Here is an 18,293-nt window from a genome sequence, read left to right as displayed (position 1 = left end):
CCCCTTCATACCTCACTCTACATCCCAGCCCACTTACCCCACTCCTCTGGTGCTGCTAACTTTCTCACTGTGCCTTGATCTCACATCTCTCACTGCTGACCCCTGGCTCACATCCTACCACTGGCCTGGAATGCCTTCTCAAATCCACCAAGCAATCACTCTTCCCCCCTTCAAAGCCCTACTGAAGGCACACCTCCTCCAAGAGGCTTTCCCAGACTAAGCCCCCTTTTCCTCAGATCTTCATCCCTTTCAAGTCACCTTGACTCGCTCCCTTTGCTTTTACCCCTATCTTCCTGCCCCACACCATTTATGTATATATGTATATATGTGTATATATATATAAATATATATATATATATACATATATATATAATTCTTTTTATTTATTTTGATGGCCGTCTCCCTCCCTCTAGACTGTAAGCCCATTGTGGGCAGGTATTGTCTCTCCTTATTGCTGTACTTTCCAAGTACCTAGTACAGTGCTTTGCACACAGAGCACGGGCTTTGAAGTCAGAGGTTGTGGTTTCTAATCCTGGCTCTGCCACTTATCAGCTGTGTGACTTTGGGCAATTCACTTAACTTCTCTGTGCCTCAGTTACCTCATCTGCAAAATGGAGATTAAGACTGTGAGCCCTACATGGGACAACCTGATTACCTTGTATCTACCTCAGTGTTTAGAACAGTGCTTGGCACATAGTAAGCACTTACTTAACAAATGCCATCATTATTATTATTATAAATATGATTGAATGAATGAATGAATAGGTGCTTGGGATGGTGGTGGAACAAAGATAGTGTCTGCCCACTTTATGACTGGGAGACCTGGGCCACAACAAATGCCAGATCTAATTTCTAGAGCATTTCCATTAACCCAAGCTGTGTTATGGATCATACTTAGCATAATGATAATTGTGGCATTTGTTAAGTGCTTACTATGTGCCAAGCACTTCACTAAGCACTGGGGTACCTACAAGATATCCAGGTCCCACATGGGACTTACAGTCTAAGTAGGAGGGAGAACAGATTTTGAATTCCTGTTTTACAGATGATGAAATGGAGGTGCAGAGAAGTTAAGTGACTTGCCCAAGGTCACACAGCAGACTGTTAGCAGAGCTGGGATTAGAACCCAGTTCAGCTAACTCCTGGGCTCATCCTCTTTCCACTACACCAAGCTACTCCTCAAGTAATAATAATGATGGCATTTATTAAGCACTTACTATGTGCCAAGCACTGTTCTAAGTGCTGGGGAGGTGATTAGATTGCCCCACGGGGGGCTCACAGTCTTAATCCCCATTTTACAGATGAGGTAACTGAGGCACAGAGAAGTTAAGTGACTTGCCCAAAGTCACACAGCTGACAATTGGCAGAGCCGGTAGGGTTTGCTTCACTGTGTCCTTAAACTGCCTCATTTGACCATCCTGTTTATTTTGTTTCCATTCCTGCTCAGTACAGTTTAACAGGACATACCTGTCCTCCCTCCTATAACCTTTGAGCCCCATATGGGACAGGGACTGGGTCCAGTGTGATTAACTTGTATCTATCCCAGTGCTTAGAACAGCATTTGATACATACTAAGGGCTTAACAAATACCATTATTATTGTTATTATTATTAGTTACAGACAGTTGTGAAACAGCAGTGGAAAGCAGACCAGCCTGACATAAAGCATGTAGAAATAGGGCAATAGAGGCTTTGGGAAGATTATTAAATGAAGGGAAAAGCAAAAATGGTGCCAGGCAGTGTGGGTGACAAAAGCAACAGGGTAGTAAGGGAAGATCTTTTCACACTAACACACACACACACACACACACTCACAAAGCATGGAAGAGGTTGTTGGTCACCCATCAGTCATAGCATTCTCACTTACACATTGATAAAACTCAGCTGTCAATTTCATCACCACTGAAACCAGTATAAAGCTTTATGCATGCCTTCTACCCTAACTTTTTTTCTCAAATAACTATTATGTACTCATTGAACCATAATTTATCCAACCTCTTGAAACTACTGATACTGTCTGCCTTATATTTTCACACTTTTGGATGGGGTTAAGGAGCCGATGACAAGACAAATCCTCATATTAATATTTATTGTCTGGAATGTTATGTGGCTCTATTTCCAAGAGGGCAGTTATTGTTTCTACTAACACTGTCATACTCTCCCAGTAGCTTAGTACAATGCTTTGCATCAAGTAAAAGCTCAGTAAAAGCTATTAATTGATCAAATATCACAGTCCCCTCAAAAATCCCCTATGACATGTTTCATCTTCTAGTTCATTGACCTCTTTTCCTACCGAATCCTGCCCTTTCTGTTCCCAGGTGTTTAAAAACTGGGGCTTTTCAATTAGATATGTTTAGGGCATTTCACTTTCCCACAGCATGATTGAAGAATACAGTAGAGTTCTTGTGTTTCCTTAATCTCAACAAGAAGTGAGTCCAGGGTTAAACAATGAATGCAGATCATTATGATATATTACTAAGCCAGCATCTTAGAGCTTTCTTAACTTTGTCTATATCGAGTCTTACTGACTTCAGGCCACGGGTTTGAGACAAGAGGTGATGGTAGCAGTATGAGTGCAGGGATTTGGGGTGTACTTGGCCAGAATCCCCAAACCTGCCTGTCTCAGGAAGGTAATGGGGATCCAGGTGCTGCCAGAGGTTCTTGGGGGGCTATTTTGGCTGGGATTTGGGGCTGAGATATGCCCCCACCCCGATGATGTCGTGACAGTTGTCCTTCATGTTTTAAGAAACAAAAATGCTGACACTGAAATTCACTTTTGGGAGTGTGTGTGATTGAAAAACTCTGTGGGGGAATCCTCAGTCCTGGACACAACGTGCACCCAGAAAGGCTGTCCCTTTATGCTTTATGTTTGCAGCAATGGGTACCATTCTCTCTTTCCTCTCTCCTTTTTTTAATGGTACAGGCGTTGGGGTAGATACAAGCCGATCAGGTTGGACAAGCCCGTGTCCCACATGGGCTCACAGTTTTCATCCTCACTTTCCAAATGAGAGAACTGAATCACATACTGTCTCTCATTCCTTAAGGAGCTTGTGCTCAAAAAGAGCACTCCTTTCTCGATATTCTGCTAAAGAATCATTAAGCAAGTAGTTTTCATGTAAATGGGATTCCAGCCAACTGTCTCTTACTATCCCATAAATAGCTATTGACCTGCATTCATGCTTTGACTGAAATAGTAACTTTTCCTGGTCCCCTGTTCCTCAGAGATTGCCCCAGGACTAGGAGGAGTTAAGCCATTGTGGTCATTAATTAACTGTGGTATTTGTTAAGCGCTTACTATATGCCAGGCACTGTATTAAGTGCTGGAATGGACACAAGTAAATCCAGTTTGAACAGTCCCTGTCCCTTGTGGGGGGGAACTGAGGCCCAGAGAAATTGATTTGCCCAAGGTCACATAACAGACAAGTGGCAGACCTTCTTACTCCCAGGCCCAGGGTCTATCCACTATGCCATGCTGCACCTCATGTTGTCACAGCGATGTCCCCCCACCTTGGCTAGTAAAAAGATATTTTGAAGGTTTTAGTGTAATAATTACGGTACTTGTTAAATGCTTACTATATGCTGCACACTGTACTAAGCTCTGGGGTACACACAAGAGTATGTACACGGGGCTTACAGTCTAACTCAGAGGGAGCAGGATTTAATCCCCATTTTACAGATGAGGAAACTGAGATACAGAGAAGTTAAATGACCAGCCTGGCATTACACAGCAGGCAAATGGCAGAGCTGGGATTAGAACCTATGACCTTCTGACTCCGCAGACACAGGCTGAATCCACTATGCTGTGCTGCTCCTCATGTTGTCACAGCGATGTTCCCCCTTGGCTAGTAAAAAGATATTTTGAAGGTTTTAGTTTAAAAATTATGGTACTTGTTAAGTACTTACTATATGCTGCAACTGTACTAAGCGCTGGGGTTCACACAAGAGTATATACATGGGGCTCACAGTCTAAATTGGAGGGAGTAGGATTTAATCCCCATTTTACAGACGAGGAAACTGAGGGACAGAGAAGTAAATGATTGGCCCTTGGTGGCACAGCAGGAAAATGGCAGAGTCACTGTTAGAACCAAGGTCCTCTGACTCCTAGGCCTGTGCTCTTTCCACTAGGCCATGCTGCTTCCCATCATCAAATCCTACTAGGTTAGTCAATTCTGATTCAGGGATTGTGTCTCTTGCACTCTCTTAAGTACTTAAGATGATGCTCTTCACCTAGAAAGTGCTAAATAAATACCATTAATTGATTGATTTCTCATCTGAATGATTTATTTTTTTACACCAAAGAAAATCACCAACACTGAGGATATTGTTCACATGAATAGTTTTGCAAATCAAAAGGAACAGTTACAAAACTGAAAGAATTGTATTGTAGGCGAGTATGTCATTATACACAAGCTGTATCAGAGGGATGACTGAATGCTATTTGTACCCACTAGATTGCAAGATTGAGGGTAGGGATGGTCTGCTAACTCTATCATACTATCCCGAAGACTTAGTCCAGTGCTCCACTTGGAGTAAATGCTCAATGAATACTATCGGTTGACTGATTCTAGTGCACAGGCAAATCATCTTAATGTACACCTGTAATTGTTTTTGCTATACAGTACACTACTATGTTTCAGCATCCATTAAAGCAGTTTTGTGACTTCAAAGATGCTTGTGTTAATTCTATAAACCTACATATGAGCCCATTGGCAGTTCAGTAGAGATGACTGCTGCTCACCCCCTGTTCCCCACTGAAACAAGAGTTGGCAAAGCTGACTTTTGTCAAAATACACTCACTCAAGAGCCCACGTGGAGGCAGGGCAGTGGCCAGATGAAAAGGCACCTCAAGGGAGCAAATCAATCAACCGATGGTATTTATAAAGCACTTCCTGTGTGCAGTGTACTATGCACATGGGAGAATACAATATAATAGAGTTAGTAGGCACGATCCCTGCCCACAAGCTTACAGTCTTAGAGGGAGAGACGGGCATTAAAATAAATTACAGATACAGGAAATGGCAGTTTGACTACTTAGGCCCATTACACTCCACCGCTGTATTCTGGTCTTGACTGAATTCTTTCTCCACTGTCCAACACTGCTCAAATCAAACACCCTCCAGTTCCATGAACCCTGAATGGTTCCCATGTTACCTTTCCTGAGCGATGGCCCTTGTTGGTAGACATGGGGAAAGGTGTAGGCATAGAGAAAGGTTACTGTAAAAGCCACTCACAAATTGGACAGTAAAAGTTCCAGCTTTCTGATACTATTACTTGTGAGAGGAAGAGGGGCTTATATGACACACTTTGACAAGTGGAGCCCCCACAGTGAGTCTGATGGGTTTTATGTGAAGCATGGCTTTGGCGAGGGGGGTAGTTTTGGTTTTTCTTTGCTCTACTTCTCTTGCCCTTTGTGATAATAAACCAATGAAACATTAAACATTTCCATTGTTGGCAGCATCTGGGGCCACGCTACTGGAGGTCCAGCCAGCATTAACCCCGCCGAGGGGCCTCCAGATCTGACAAGACAAGGACACGCGACAGAGGAATGCAGAGAACTGTTTGACACTGATTGCCCCTCCCAAGCTGGAGAAGTGAATGAGCACTGCATGCCTGCCTCCCTGCCTTTTGAGGAATTAGCTCAGGACGACATCCATGCACATCAAAAAGCTGATGATGCAGAGCGGCCACCTCCCCAGAGAAATGTAGAGGAGTTTCTGTCAGATGCCCAAGAGAGCAAGGAAGCAAAGTTGACTGCAGCTGGGGATTTAGGCCACACAATTGTTGCAATCTTGCCTGCTGACGGGGACTGGAGGGAGGCAAGCGTGGACACTGGTCCGTCAGAGTACCCTTCTTTGATGCAAGAAATGTTGCCAGCATATTCAAGTGAACTAGAAGTGATGCATCTTAGTGAACAGCTGAGTGGGAAGAGTGATCCAAATCCTTGTTTCCTCCCCCAGGGGAAAGAGGCAGAAGATGATTTTCCACCATCAGAATCCCCCAAGGAGTCAGGGTTTCTGCAAGCAATCCATAAGGAACCAGCTGCAACCCGGATTAGTAAGGGGGACCCAGATGGTGAAGATGGACTCATAGTGAAACAGGAAACCCTAATCCCAAATGATTCTGCCTCAGGAGGCTGCAACAGAGAGGAATGCAGAGCAAATGGGGAGGCTCAGAATTTGATCGATAACTCTGAAACCAGTGATACCAGGGATATCAGAGAGGCTAGTTCAAATGTAATTCCACAGACAAATGGCCAAGAGCATGCTGACATTCAGCTCCTTGTGTTGGATTCACCTTTGGTTACCCAGAGCCCTTCCTCAACTCTTTCACCCAAAGGCCCTTCGAAGGAAACCCTGTTCCCAGGAGACTATTCTGGATCCATTCAAAGCACAGTGCAAGAAGCACCCTCTGAAAAATGCATCCATGTTGATAAAATAGGCCACATCGAAGAAGATTTGTTTGTCTGTATCAAGCCTCTGTGTGAGCATGGGCTTTCCCAGACAGAGAAAACACATCCAACTTTAAATTTTCCTTCAGAAGACACTCAAGCTCCAGGTGCTGTCTCTAATGTAGAATCCAGTTTGGCTGGAGAGTCTATTCTTGCCTCTGCTACTGAATGTATTTCAACCCTGGACAAGAGACAACCCATCGCAGATGGAAAGTCAGTATTGGAAAAGTGTTCACCGGATTCTACTGGTCAAAGTGAACTTTCAGAAATAAGCCCAAAGTGCCTAAAGCTTGTTCAGGTGTCTGAGGGAGATGCAGATGTTCTCATGGGTCAGGAGACAGTGGATATAACACAAGTCCCTGTGCCATACACACCTTTAGGTGAGTTAAATGAAAGAGCAGGAAGTTTACTGGTACCAAATGAGGAAACCAAACAACATATCAACCTTGAAATTCAAAGTGATGTCAAAAGAGAAGATGAGTTAAATGGTCATCTAGAAAAAGAATGTGCCACAAAGGACATTAACTCAGCAAATCATGTGAATTTCTCTGAAGAAGCTCCATGTGAATTCAGCTGCAGAAGTGAACAGGAAATGAGTGAAGAGGTAGCAATAGGCAGCCATGATTTGGGGTTTAAATTAGTTCAGCCTGAAGACACAGTACAGTGCCTCCAGGAGAGCTTCTGGAGCTTAGATGAGCCTGATCCTAAGTCCAAAGACTCAGCTCTGTGCTCACCAGCTACTGAAATGCCCCAGGAAAGCTGCACTAGGGTCTTGCATGAATCACTGCATGGGCAATGGGAGGAGACCGAGATTCAGCCAGTGAAACAGGATGGAGATTTGTCCCCCAGTGTACCTACAGGAACTGCTATGGAGATGGAACAACTCAACCCCACCCTCCCAGAAACTGTCCTGGGTGGAAAGGGTTTGAAAAGAGCTGAGTCTGCTCCTGTTGGCGAGGTGGAGAAACCCCATTTAAGGGAATACCAAAGAACTGACAGAAAAATCCAGATGGCTGAAAGTATTTCTGATGATGATGAGAAGAAGGAACAAACAAAAGTGCTTGATAGCGGTGATTTGGAGGATGGAGCGACATCCAATGAGGGGCAAAATGCCTCTCTGGAGACTGCCATTGAGGAGAACTTAAACTCTGACCTGGACAGTCAGGTGGCTGGAGAAGCCTCGGGGATAGAAAGTGGAGTACAAACTCTTATTTTGCTGCAGGTTCCACAGCAAGGGGTTCGCTCTCCAAGTCCCACTCTCTTAATAGGTTCTGCAGGGCCCAGTCTCCTGGGGCCCCAATCTAGTACCAAAGTATTGGTCTCAAATAACTTTGGAGAGAGTGCCCAATCAACCGAGAGGGGAGAAGGGATTGCTCCATGTGACCCTCCACAGGAGTGTGCTTCCAGTCTAGAGGTGGAAAGCGAGCACAAAAGTAATCTGAGTCCCATCACCTATTCTGCTGCAGCCAATCCTACAGGGTTAACTCTGGGCTATCCTCTACTGGAGCCATCTGGGCAGGTGGTAGAGCCACTAGTTTTCACAGGAGATAATTTGCAGACAGTGGCTGGCCTCAAGCAAGAGACTATGTGCAAAGATGTTCACCTTATGAGTCTTCCAGCCCAAAATGAAGTTACCTTGCAGAGCTGTAATAAACCCAGCATAAGAGCTGAAGAATATTGTTGTCCTGAACAAGTGCTTAACAAGCCCAAACAAGAGCAGCATGATTTGTTGATCTCAGGCATTCAGCATGAAGGAACATGTCATATGGATGTATTTCCTAAAGAAACTGACACAGAAAAACAACCCATCAGCCACTTTAAGTCAGAGGAGGATATACACAGGCATAGTGAGCCAGCTCTGTTCCCGGGCCCAGGTTCAGGGTCTTCAGCCAGTTCTTGCCACAGCCTCACAGCCCCACACCCCGATGACCCAGGGAAAAAGGTGCATGATGGGATGAGGGGTGGCGTCCCGGCTCCCGTCCCGGCCCCAGGCCCAGGAGTGCAGGAGGAGGCAGAGCAGTTGGCTGCCTGCTCATGTCAGGAGTCTTCCAACAGTGTCAGCACCCAAATAGAGCGTGATGAAGATAGCTTTGGGAGCTTCTCCCCCACCCAGGAAAGGAGTGGTTTGAAGACAGATGACGAGATGGTGCAAGAGCCTGGGAAGGCAGCTGAGAACATTTCTTTAGATGAAACAGAATCCACAGGTAGTGCAGATGACCCTGAGCGGTGTTCTGGGATCAGTGAGAGAGAACTGCCCAATCCGGTTGGGTCCAACTTGGCGTTGGATCACCCCGACCACTCCTGGCAGCAGTCAACCTCCTGCAAGACTGAAGCATGGCAGACCAGAACAGGGCCTGAAATCATCACTAGCCCCATGACACTGCCAGTGGGCCCAACAGTTTCAGTGGCTCAGCCTAATTTGCAGACTACTGCTCTGGGGGTGCGTGGGCAAGTGGGCACGGAGCCACCTGAAAGTGAAAGCCTCAGTCAGAACTGCATGGAGATAACAGCAATGGCAAACAGAGTACCGGAGCCAGCTTCGGCCACAGAGACCAGGCCTGGGAGTACAGGCAACCATCCTGAAGCGGAAAATGTGCCAACCCTGGAGGCATCATCTGCTGCGCTATTGCCCAAGGACAATCTTTTGTCACTGGTCCCTGAAATTGCCGGGGAGGAAATCACTACAACTGAATCCCAAGGCTCCCTGAGTAAAGAAAACAGCAGAGCACAGCCCAATATCTTTGCCGTCCAACCCGTCCCCTGCCTTGGTCAGACGTCGCTTTCATCTGAGAGCCAGCAAGAGATGTTTGATGAGAAAAAAGTGCCAGCAAATCTCTGCCTAGAGGACAAGCCTGGTTGTAATGTGCTCAGCCCTGCATGCCCAGAGAATGTTGGGCATGTTCCAACAGAGGATGCAGAAAGCAGCAACGAGAAGAAAACTGATGTTTCCCACAAGCCCATGGACCTCCAAGGATGGGTTGAGCAGGGTCCGAGGCAGGCTTGCATCACTGCTGGATTGCCTGATTTCAGGGAGCATATCAACAAGATTATTGACAAGTCAGTATGGAGCACTTTGAATATTGAACGCCCCCAACTTTCTTTGGAAGAAAGAAAAGAAAAGGTTTTGGTCTTGAGTCATAAAGATGAGCCCGCCTTCTGGCACACCTCCCCTCCAGGACAAAAAGTGGAGCCAAAAGGAGATGGAGAAGAAGTGGCTTTGACTCCTGATGATTCTTGCAGAGTTCCCGAGGACATGTTGTCTCCTCAAGGGAATACCACCCCCGAGAAACAGCTGGGCGGGATGATGGGCCTGCCCAGTATCCAGGCAGATGATGTTTCCAAAGATGGCCCGAATCTCTTTCCCCAGAAAGCTGGTCAGACAGAGAGATCAGAGACAGTGGGGATGGGGGTAGCACAAAAGGTAGGTGCCAGTGTTGAAGATAACATGTGCCTGGAAAGAGGAGAGCTGGACCATACTTCATGTCTCCCGTCAGACCCAACCAGACAGCAGCCTCCTCTGGAAAACCACAGAGACTTCAAAGGGGAAGACTATTATCTAACTGCCCAGGAAAATTCAGGGGCAACTTTCTCTAAAACGGATCTAATACACCCCAGCAACCAGAGCTGGGAGGTGGTACCAAGTGAAAAGAAGCAGAGAGAAGGCAGGCCCTCTAGCATGATAGATGTCGAAGGCACCAGCCAGTCAGGACCACTGTGTGCTCCACGAAACTCTCCTCTTTTGGGAGCTGTTGAACCATTAGCAGGAGGCGGCAATGAGAAACTTGGCATCAGCAACCTTGGTAATGAAAGCAAGCCCCAGGGTACTGGCGGGCTGGAAGAGTCAGAAACTGCAGGAAGTGCCCCAAAGTCCCTGGAGAAACAGGAGCCCCTGAGGAAAGCACTGGAGGAGAGCTTGAAAAAGGACCAGAGTTTTCAGGAGTCCCAAAATGACTTGGAAGAAACAGTTGGGGAAGCAGAATGTGATATAATTTTGAGCGAGATAGAGACTGAGGCACGTGCATGGTGTGATAAACCATCCAGAAACAGTCCTGAAACAGGTACTACAAGAGCATTATTCACTCCTACCAGTGACTCAGCTCTGCAAACAAGCTGTCAAGAACAGGGAGCTGAGACACTGTATGGCTCCTTGAAGGCGACTGTAGAGATGGAGAAGGATGCTGCTGCTGCTGCTGAATGTTTTGCGAGCACGGATATTGATGTGCCTCTTGCAGAGGCAGAATGTGAACTTTCTCCTCATATGATTGACAGGAAGTCCTCTCTCGCCTCACCTCCTGAGCCTGGGAAACTTCAAGTTCATAACCCTCCAGAATTTCCTTCTAAAAGGTACTTTAAAGAAATGCTTCTAGGGAAAATTCAGTTGTCATGAATCAGACTCATTTGAGCCCCTAAATTCTGATTAGAAAAATTGAGGTCTATGTATAGATTTTTAGATAGCTGTGACTGCCACATTCAATGGATTGATTTTAGTTGTTAGGTTCTGAATTCACTCTAAACAAATGATAGGTAAAGTTTAAAAACTGGAAGAAAAAAACTCAGAAACTCAGAAATTAGCAACATATTGATTATCATGTCTCTGCTTCCTTATCTTTAGTTCTTCAATAATTTTTTATTGCTTTTCAAGAGGGGAAATTATTTATTTTTTGTTCCATATATTACCACATCAAGGATTTACAAAGCAGAAAAAGTCTATTTCGTCTCGAGTTAGGAGTTCAAATCTGTCTGCTTTTCAATTGGAATTTAATTTTGAATGTACATTATGCCATTACGCACATGTAGTTTGTGTGGAAAATGAGCCATCCCTGAAGAATGTGGAAATTAGAATCACTTTCTTCTCATGAACTACTCATGTTGGTTTTTTTTTTCCTCTTCACATTTTCAGAGGCTTTTCTGAATCCTGTCATCCTCCTCTCCAGTCTACACAAGAGAAGGACGCTGTAGCCGAAATAGGTCAGACCACTTCGAGTGAAGTGAGAGATGATGTCAGAGTAGCAAGGTCAGTGAAATCTGGAGTTTCTTAGAGGACAATATATGCTTATGAAATACAGTCACTCTAGGGACCATTTTAAACAAAGAAACCAGATAATATAAGCTAGGGTTTAAACTGTGTTTAACCATTCCCTAATCTTTAGATTTTTCTTGGCTCCTGTTCAAAGGAGTATTGTTTTGTCTTTTCCTAAATGAAACGATATCTAATCCTGCTTCAAATTGTGGCTTGATAGTGTCTCTTTGTGAACTTTTTTTAGCATGAAGGAAAGGTTTCTGTGGGATAACACTCAAAGTGAAACATAATGTGAAAAAGCTCTAAAACACTCAAAAGGCTTTAGTTTTGTTGTGGTTGAGTATGACTTAATAACTGGGGCCCTACCCAGCTCTAAATTGGTAGCTGTGGCAGGCAAAATGGGTGTGCTAAACAGCTGTAGGCATTTAATAAATTAGTTGATTAATATTTGCACATGGTGAAAGAATGTGTGACCACCTGTTTTTCAAGTCTGAGCACTCATACCAAGAACCAGCTACGGCTGTTGCTAACTACAATAGCAACTTTGTGTACAGATGAATGGCAAGTGTGGGTATATGTAAATTCAAGCATATAGAAGAGGGCCTCCTTTCTGCTACTAATTGGATTCATTTGGATTTTTCTTTTATCTGAGATTATTCCAATACTCTATTTTCTTACATACAGGTGTCTGACAATAGTTTCCCAATAAGGCAAGAAAAGTTATCTTTATTTGCATACAAAATACCAAATTGTCCCTTTCCTGGCATATTTTATTTTCTTTCTATATCCAATTTACACAACCTCAGTTATCTTAATTTGTCAAAATAGGCAATTTGCCATGTTTAGATAACTGAGAGAACAGTAGGGTTGGAAGTTTCCAGGCAGACACATTGTAATTAAAAGTTGCAAGAGCCTTTGCTCTGCGTGCAGCTTCAAAGAGATCAAATCCCATCAACAGCTATAAAATGGGCTCTTTGGACTCGCTTGACATTGTTTCCTTTGTTTCACTATGTTTAAACGAATTAATCCATCCATCAATCATATTTATTGAGCGTTTCCTGTGTGCAGAGCATTATATTAAGAGCTTGGGAAAGTACAATACAACAGTGTAGGTAGACGTATACCCTGCCCACAGGAGATTGCAATCTAGAGGGGCTGACAGGCATTAAAATAAATGATGGTCTTGTACTTAAGTGCTGTGGGGTTAATAAATGGTGAAAATCCAAATGCAAGAGTAATACAGAATGGAGGAGGAGTAGGAAAAATGTGAGCTTAGTTAGGAAGGTCTCTTGGAGGAGATGTGATTTGAATAATACTGAAGGTGGGGAGAATGGTGTTCTGTCATGTATGGAGCTGGGGAGGGAGTTCCAAGCCAGAGGCAGGACATGATCAAGGGGTCGCCAGCTAGATAGAGGAGATGGAGGTACAGTGAGTAAGTTAGCATTAGAGGAGTAACGTGTGCGGACTGGGTTGTAGTAGGAAATCAGGGAGGTAAGGTAGGAGAGACCAAGATCATTGAATGCTTTAAAGCCAATGGTAAGGAGTTTCTGTATTTCTATCAGACAACAATTATTGCCAGGTTTCTCAGATTCTTTGGGAAGTTCTTGAGTATTAGGATTTCAAATACCTGCTCTGGAAGTTCAGTACTTTCCTTGTTCATCTGCAGTTTATCTGGCTTTAGCTGCTGTGCCTCTTTTTGCTGTCATGTGCCTGAATTTTCTTCAGCTTCATGTAATTGCAGACATCTTTTATTAGCCTCCAGGAACTTTTTCTGAGATTTTATGTTGTGTTCCACAAAACCTGCTCCCTTCTCTCAGGTTTGAATTGGAGCTCAAGATAGATTTCATTATCTCCATTAGGTCAGGCAAGAAGCATCCTCTCTAAGAGATGAATGAAGTGATGGAAGGGAGGGAGGGAGGGAGGGAGGGAGGGAGGGAGAGAGAGAGAGAGAGAGAGAGAGAGAGAGAGAGAGAGAGAGAGAGAGAGAGAGAGAGAGAGAGAGAGAGAGAGAGAGAGAGAGCTGTTGTGTGAGCGATCTGTGTTTTAAAATGAAGTTTCTGGCTCAGAATTTAGCCATTTTTATGGGAGTAGGGGTGCTGAAAAGACTAATATGGGACTGATGATACCTTTCTCAGAACATATGTGACAAGAGTAGCTTTCGTTGTAGCCTTCAGTAGGTATTGCCTTTCTGAGTATGTCAGTGTCTACTGTCCTTAGACAATGAACTCCACTTTGGGACAGGAACTGTGTCTGTTCTGATTGTACTGTATCTATCCCAATGCTTAGCACTTAACAAATACCACCATTATCAACCAATGGTATTTACTAAGTGTTTACTGTGTGCAAAATGTTTCTTTTAATTTGATTGATTGGTCGTAATACAACCTGATTGCTATTAGAAAAATAGTATCACCTTGATAAGTACCTCAGCCCCACAAAAATTAATCAGTCAATAGTATTTATTTTTTTAATGGCATTTGCTAAGTGCTAAGTGTCAGACACTGTAATAAGTGCTGGGGTGATAATAATAATAATAATAACAATGGCATTTGTTAAACGCTTACTATGTGCCAGGCACTGTTCTAAGCACTGGAGTAAATACAAAGTAATCGGATTGGATGCGGCCCCTGTCCCACATGGGGCTCACAGTCTCAATCCCCATTTTACGGAGCAGAGAAGTGGTGGAGCAGGGATTAGAACCCATGACCTTCTGCCCCCCAGGCCTGTGCTCTCTCCACTACGCCATACTGCTTCTCTAGACAAATTAGGTTGGACATAGTCCTTGTCCCGCATGGGGCTCACAGTCTAAATAGGAGGGAGAACAGGAAAACTGAGGCACAGAGAAGTTAAGTGACTTGCCCAAGGCCGCACAGCAAGCAATTGGCAGAGTCAGGTTTAGAACCCAGGTTTGTTTATTTGTTTTTTGGTATTTGTTAAGCACTTACTGTGTGTCAAGCACTATTCCAAGTGTTGGGGTAGATACAAGTTCATCAGAATGGACACAGTTCTTGTCTTATTGGGGCTCACAATCTAAGTAGGAGGGAGTAAGTTTTAATTCTCATTTTAGAGTTGAGGCAACTGAGGCACAGAGAAGTTAAGTGACTTGCCCAAGGTCACACAGCAAGCAATTGGCAGGGCTGGGATTAGAATCCAGGTCCTCTGACTCCCAGGCCCTTATTCTTTCCAATAGGCTACGGTGCTTCTCTATTATGTATTATACAAAATAATAATAATAGTACTTGTTGGGTGCTTATCATGTGCCAAGCACTGTTCTAAGTACTGGGGTAGATATAAGTCATTCAGGATGGACACAGTCCCTGTCCTACATGAGGCTCACACTCTTAATCCCCATTTTACAGATGAGGTAACTGAGGCCCAGAGAATAATAATAATAATAATTATGGTATTGGTTATCTTGTATCTATTTGGCACTTACTATGTGCCAAACACTGTTCTAAATGCTGGGGAAGATACAACGTAATTAGATTGTCCCATGTGGGGCTCAGAGTCTTAATCCTCATTTTACAGATGAGGTAACTGAGGCACAAAGAAGTGAAGTGACTTGCCCAAGGTCACACAGCAGACACGCAGTAGAGCCAGGAGTAGAATCCAGGTCCTTCTGACTCCCAGGCTATCCACTAAGTCTATCCACTAAGCCATGCCGCTGCAGAGCACTGCACTAAGCTGTTCTTACACTCTACTGTTTCCTCTATCCCTAATCTAATTGAATATCTGTCTCTCCCTATAGATAGTAAACTCCTTGTGGGTTAGGAATCATGTCAACCAACTCTGTTGAATTGTACTTTCCCAAGTGCTTAGTACAGAGCTCTGCGCACAGTAAGTGCTCAATAAATACCATTTATTGTTTGATTGGTTGCAGAGCACTGTATCAAGTGCAGATTCTGTACATATATTAGAGTTGAAAAAAAGGTAATAGCAGAGGCTTCCTAGTTGTAGTAAGCAGAGATAAAATGATCATTAAGGATAATTGTCTTCAAAGGGGGGAGTGAATGTTTGCATTTGCATTTGGCAAGGGTTATCTAATCCAATAACATCCATCTGGAACACTGATGGACTTGTGTTTGGCCTTACTGACTTTCATAGCCAAAGTGAGTTTGTCTTCTAGCACATGTGCAAACATCAAATTCTTAGAGAAGCAGCGTGGCTTAGTGGAAAGAGCATGGGCTTGGGAGTCAGAAGTCGTGAGTTCTAATCCTGGCTCTGCCGCTTGTCTGCTGTATGACCTTGGGCAAGCCACTTCGCTTCTCTGTGCCTCAGTTCCCCCATCTGTAAAATGGGGATTAAGACTGTGAGCCCCACGTGGGACAACCTGGTTACCTTGTATCTACCTCGGTGCTTAGAACAGTGCTTGGCACATAGTACAGTGCTCTGGACACAGTAAACACTCAATAAATATGATTGAATGAATGAATGAACAGAGTAAGCGCTTAACAATTACCATCATTATCATAATTATCATTTTATGTTTGTGGGATTTTTAAACTTCAAAGTAACTTCAGTGGACACAAGCATTAACGTTACTGAAACATTGGCCTGAATAACATTCCAAGCATGGGCAAAGGCAGAAGAGGTTTGTACAGTAGTAATGTGTATTTATCTTGCTGATAGTCTGGTTTGGACTCTCATTTTCTCTATAATAATAATAATAATAATAATAATAATAATAATAATAATAATAATAATGGGATTTGTTAAGCGCTTACTATGTGCAAAGCACTGTTCTAAGCACTGGGGAGGTTACAAGGTGATCAGGTTGTCCCACGGGGGGCTCACAGTTTTAATCCCCATTTTACAGATGAGGGAACTGAGGCACAGAGAAGTTAAGTGACTTGCCCAAAGTCACACAGCTGACAGTTGGCGGAGCCGGGATTTGAACCGATGACCTCTGACACCTAAGCCCATGCTCTTTCCACTGAGCCACGCTGCTTCTCTTTTTCTTTCTATCTTTCTCCCTCTTCTCCATCATGTTTGAAAAATTGAAAATAAAGTTTCAGGATATGGTCACTGTCATGTAGATGAAAAGTAAATACTTGAAGTCCAGCACACTCAGTAGAGAAATCCAAGAAGCCAGAACCCCTCCACCTGTGCCTCTGATCCTATTCCTTCTCACTTTATCAAAGCAATTGCCCCCTCCCTTCTTCCCTCTCTGACCACTATCTTCAACTGCTCACTTTCTAATGGCTCCCTCCCCACTACTTTCAAGGACATCAATGTAACCTCTATCCTAAAAAAAAAAAAAATCCAACCTTCCTTGCTCCCATGGCTCCCTCCAGTTGTGGCTCCAACTCCCTTTTACCATTCCTGTCCAACTCCTTGAATGGGTTGTCTACACTTGCTGCCTCCACTTCTCCTCCAGCTCTCACCTCAAACTCCTCCAATCTGGTTTCTACCCCCTTTACTCCATAGAAACTACTCTTCCTAAGGTCACTAATGAAAAGCACGAGAAGCAGCAAGGCCTAGTGAATAGAGCATGGTCCTGGGAGTCAGGAGGACCTGGGCTGTTACTCCTGCTCTGCCACTTGTCTGTTTTGTGAGCTTGGGCAAGTCAATTCACTTCTCTGTGCCTCAGATCCCTCATCCGTAAAATGGGGATTAAGACTGTGAGCCCCATGTGGGACATGGACTGTGTCCAACTTGATTAGCTTGTATGTATCCCAGCACTTAGTACAGGACTTGGTGCTTACAGCAGCAAAAGACCCAATCTCTGTCCTCAAGGAACCCCTCTATTTAGAATGTGGGCCTTATGTGGGACAGGGGCTGTGTCCAACCTGATTATCTTATATCTACCCCAGTGCTTAGCAGAGTGCTTGTTACATAGTAAGCACTTAACTGCCCCAATATTATTATTGTTGGTTATTACTATTAATTGTTATTTTATTAATTATTAATAAAACACACAGGTCACTCATTCATTCAATTGTATTTATTGAGCGCTTACTGTGTGCAGAGCACTGTACTAAGCACTTGAAAATATGGAATGCTTCACAGATTTGTGTGTCATCCTTGTGCAAGGGCCATGCTAATCTTCTTGGTATCGTTCCAATTTTAGTACATGTGCTGCTGAAGCGAGCACATTTGTTCATTACCAAATGGTCATCAGCACAGGAACTGGTTTTCCAGTCTTAGAAATACTTGGTCTTAAAGTTGGACACATTTCTGTAAACTTAAGAGCCAAGTAGGACAAAATATAGTCAATGGAGTGATTTGCAGAGAAAGCACTAGTGCTGAATGTCACCTCTGAGCAGTTCTCACACCTTGCTTGAGTGGGGGTTGTGCTTCACAAATAAATGTCCAGTGGAAATTTTATGGTTTTGAAAATGCTATGATTGTGCACTACCTTGCACTGAGAAACAAGGAGAGAAGGAGCTTATACAAGCATTTATGTGAGAAATTCCAATACTTTCAAACGTCAGGGTTGATGTTTTCCTTCATTGAATGTGGTAAACTATATAGCATTGAATATTTTAAGAGGTTTGCTGACAGGTGTAGATTTCAGTCCTTCTCCTATTCTAGGTGTGACACTGGAGCAGCCTCTGTGTACTGTTACTTAGGCCTTTATTAGTCCTTTTCCATTTGAGAAGGATGAATTTAGAGAAAATTTAGCTTCCTGTTTAGACAGGACAACTCAACTATCTCCATGTAAAATAATAAGACACACATATAAAGAAATCAGTGGCAGACTGACCACAGAGCTGCAGAATCAAAATCCTTTAAGAAGTGGACAAGAAAAATAAAATGAGAAGCAATTGTGGTTACCACCCATCGTGCAGGGATGGGTTCTAGGATCAGTGCAGCAAGAGTGAGA

General features: G+C 43.8%; 1 protein-coding gene and 1 non-coding gene across 4 annotated transcripts in view; one reads left to right on the top strand and one right to left on the bottom strand.

The window, feature by feature from the left end:
• Nucleotides 1-18,293, top strand: part of TACC2 (transforming acidic coiled-coil containing protein 2) — a 316,371-nt gene that overhangs the window by 78,727 nt on the left and 219,351 nt on the right. For all 3 annotated transcript variants that reach the window (XM_038757663.1, XM_038757664.1, XM_038757662.1), the window contains exons 4-5: nucleotides 5,455-10,791; nucleotides 11,348-11,461. In XM_038757663.1, coding sequence (XP_038613591.1) covers nucleotides 5,455-10,791; nucleotides 11,348-11,461 — 5,451 coding nt within the window. The remainder of the gene's footprint in view (nucleotides 1-5,454; nucleotides 10,792-11,347; nucleotides 11,462-18,293) is intronic.
• LOC119938849 lies at nucleotides 17,455-17,561 on the bottom strand. Its single transcript, XR_005454547.1, has one exon. It is a non-coding gene; the product is annotated as a U6 spliceosomal RNA (small nuclear RNA).

Source organism: Tachyglossus aculeatus, chromosome 16, assembly GCF_015852505.1.
Source record: "Tachyglossus aculeatus isolate mTacAcu1 chromosome 16, mTacAcu1.pri, whole genome shotgun sequence".
NCBI lineage: Eukaryota > Metazoa > Chordata > Mammalia > Monotremata > Tachyglossidae > Tachyglossus > Tachyglossus aculeatus.
This window is presented reverse-complemented; position numbering and strand designations above follow the sequence as displayed.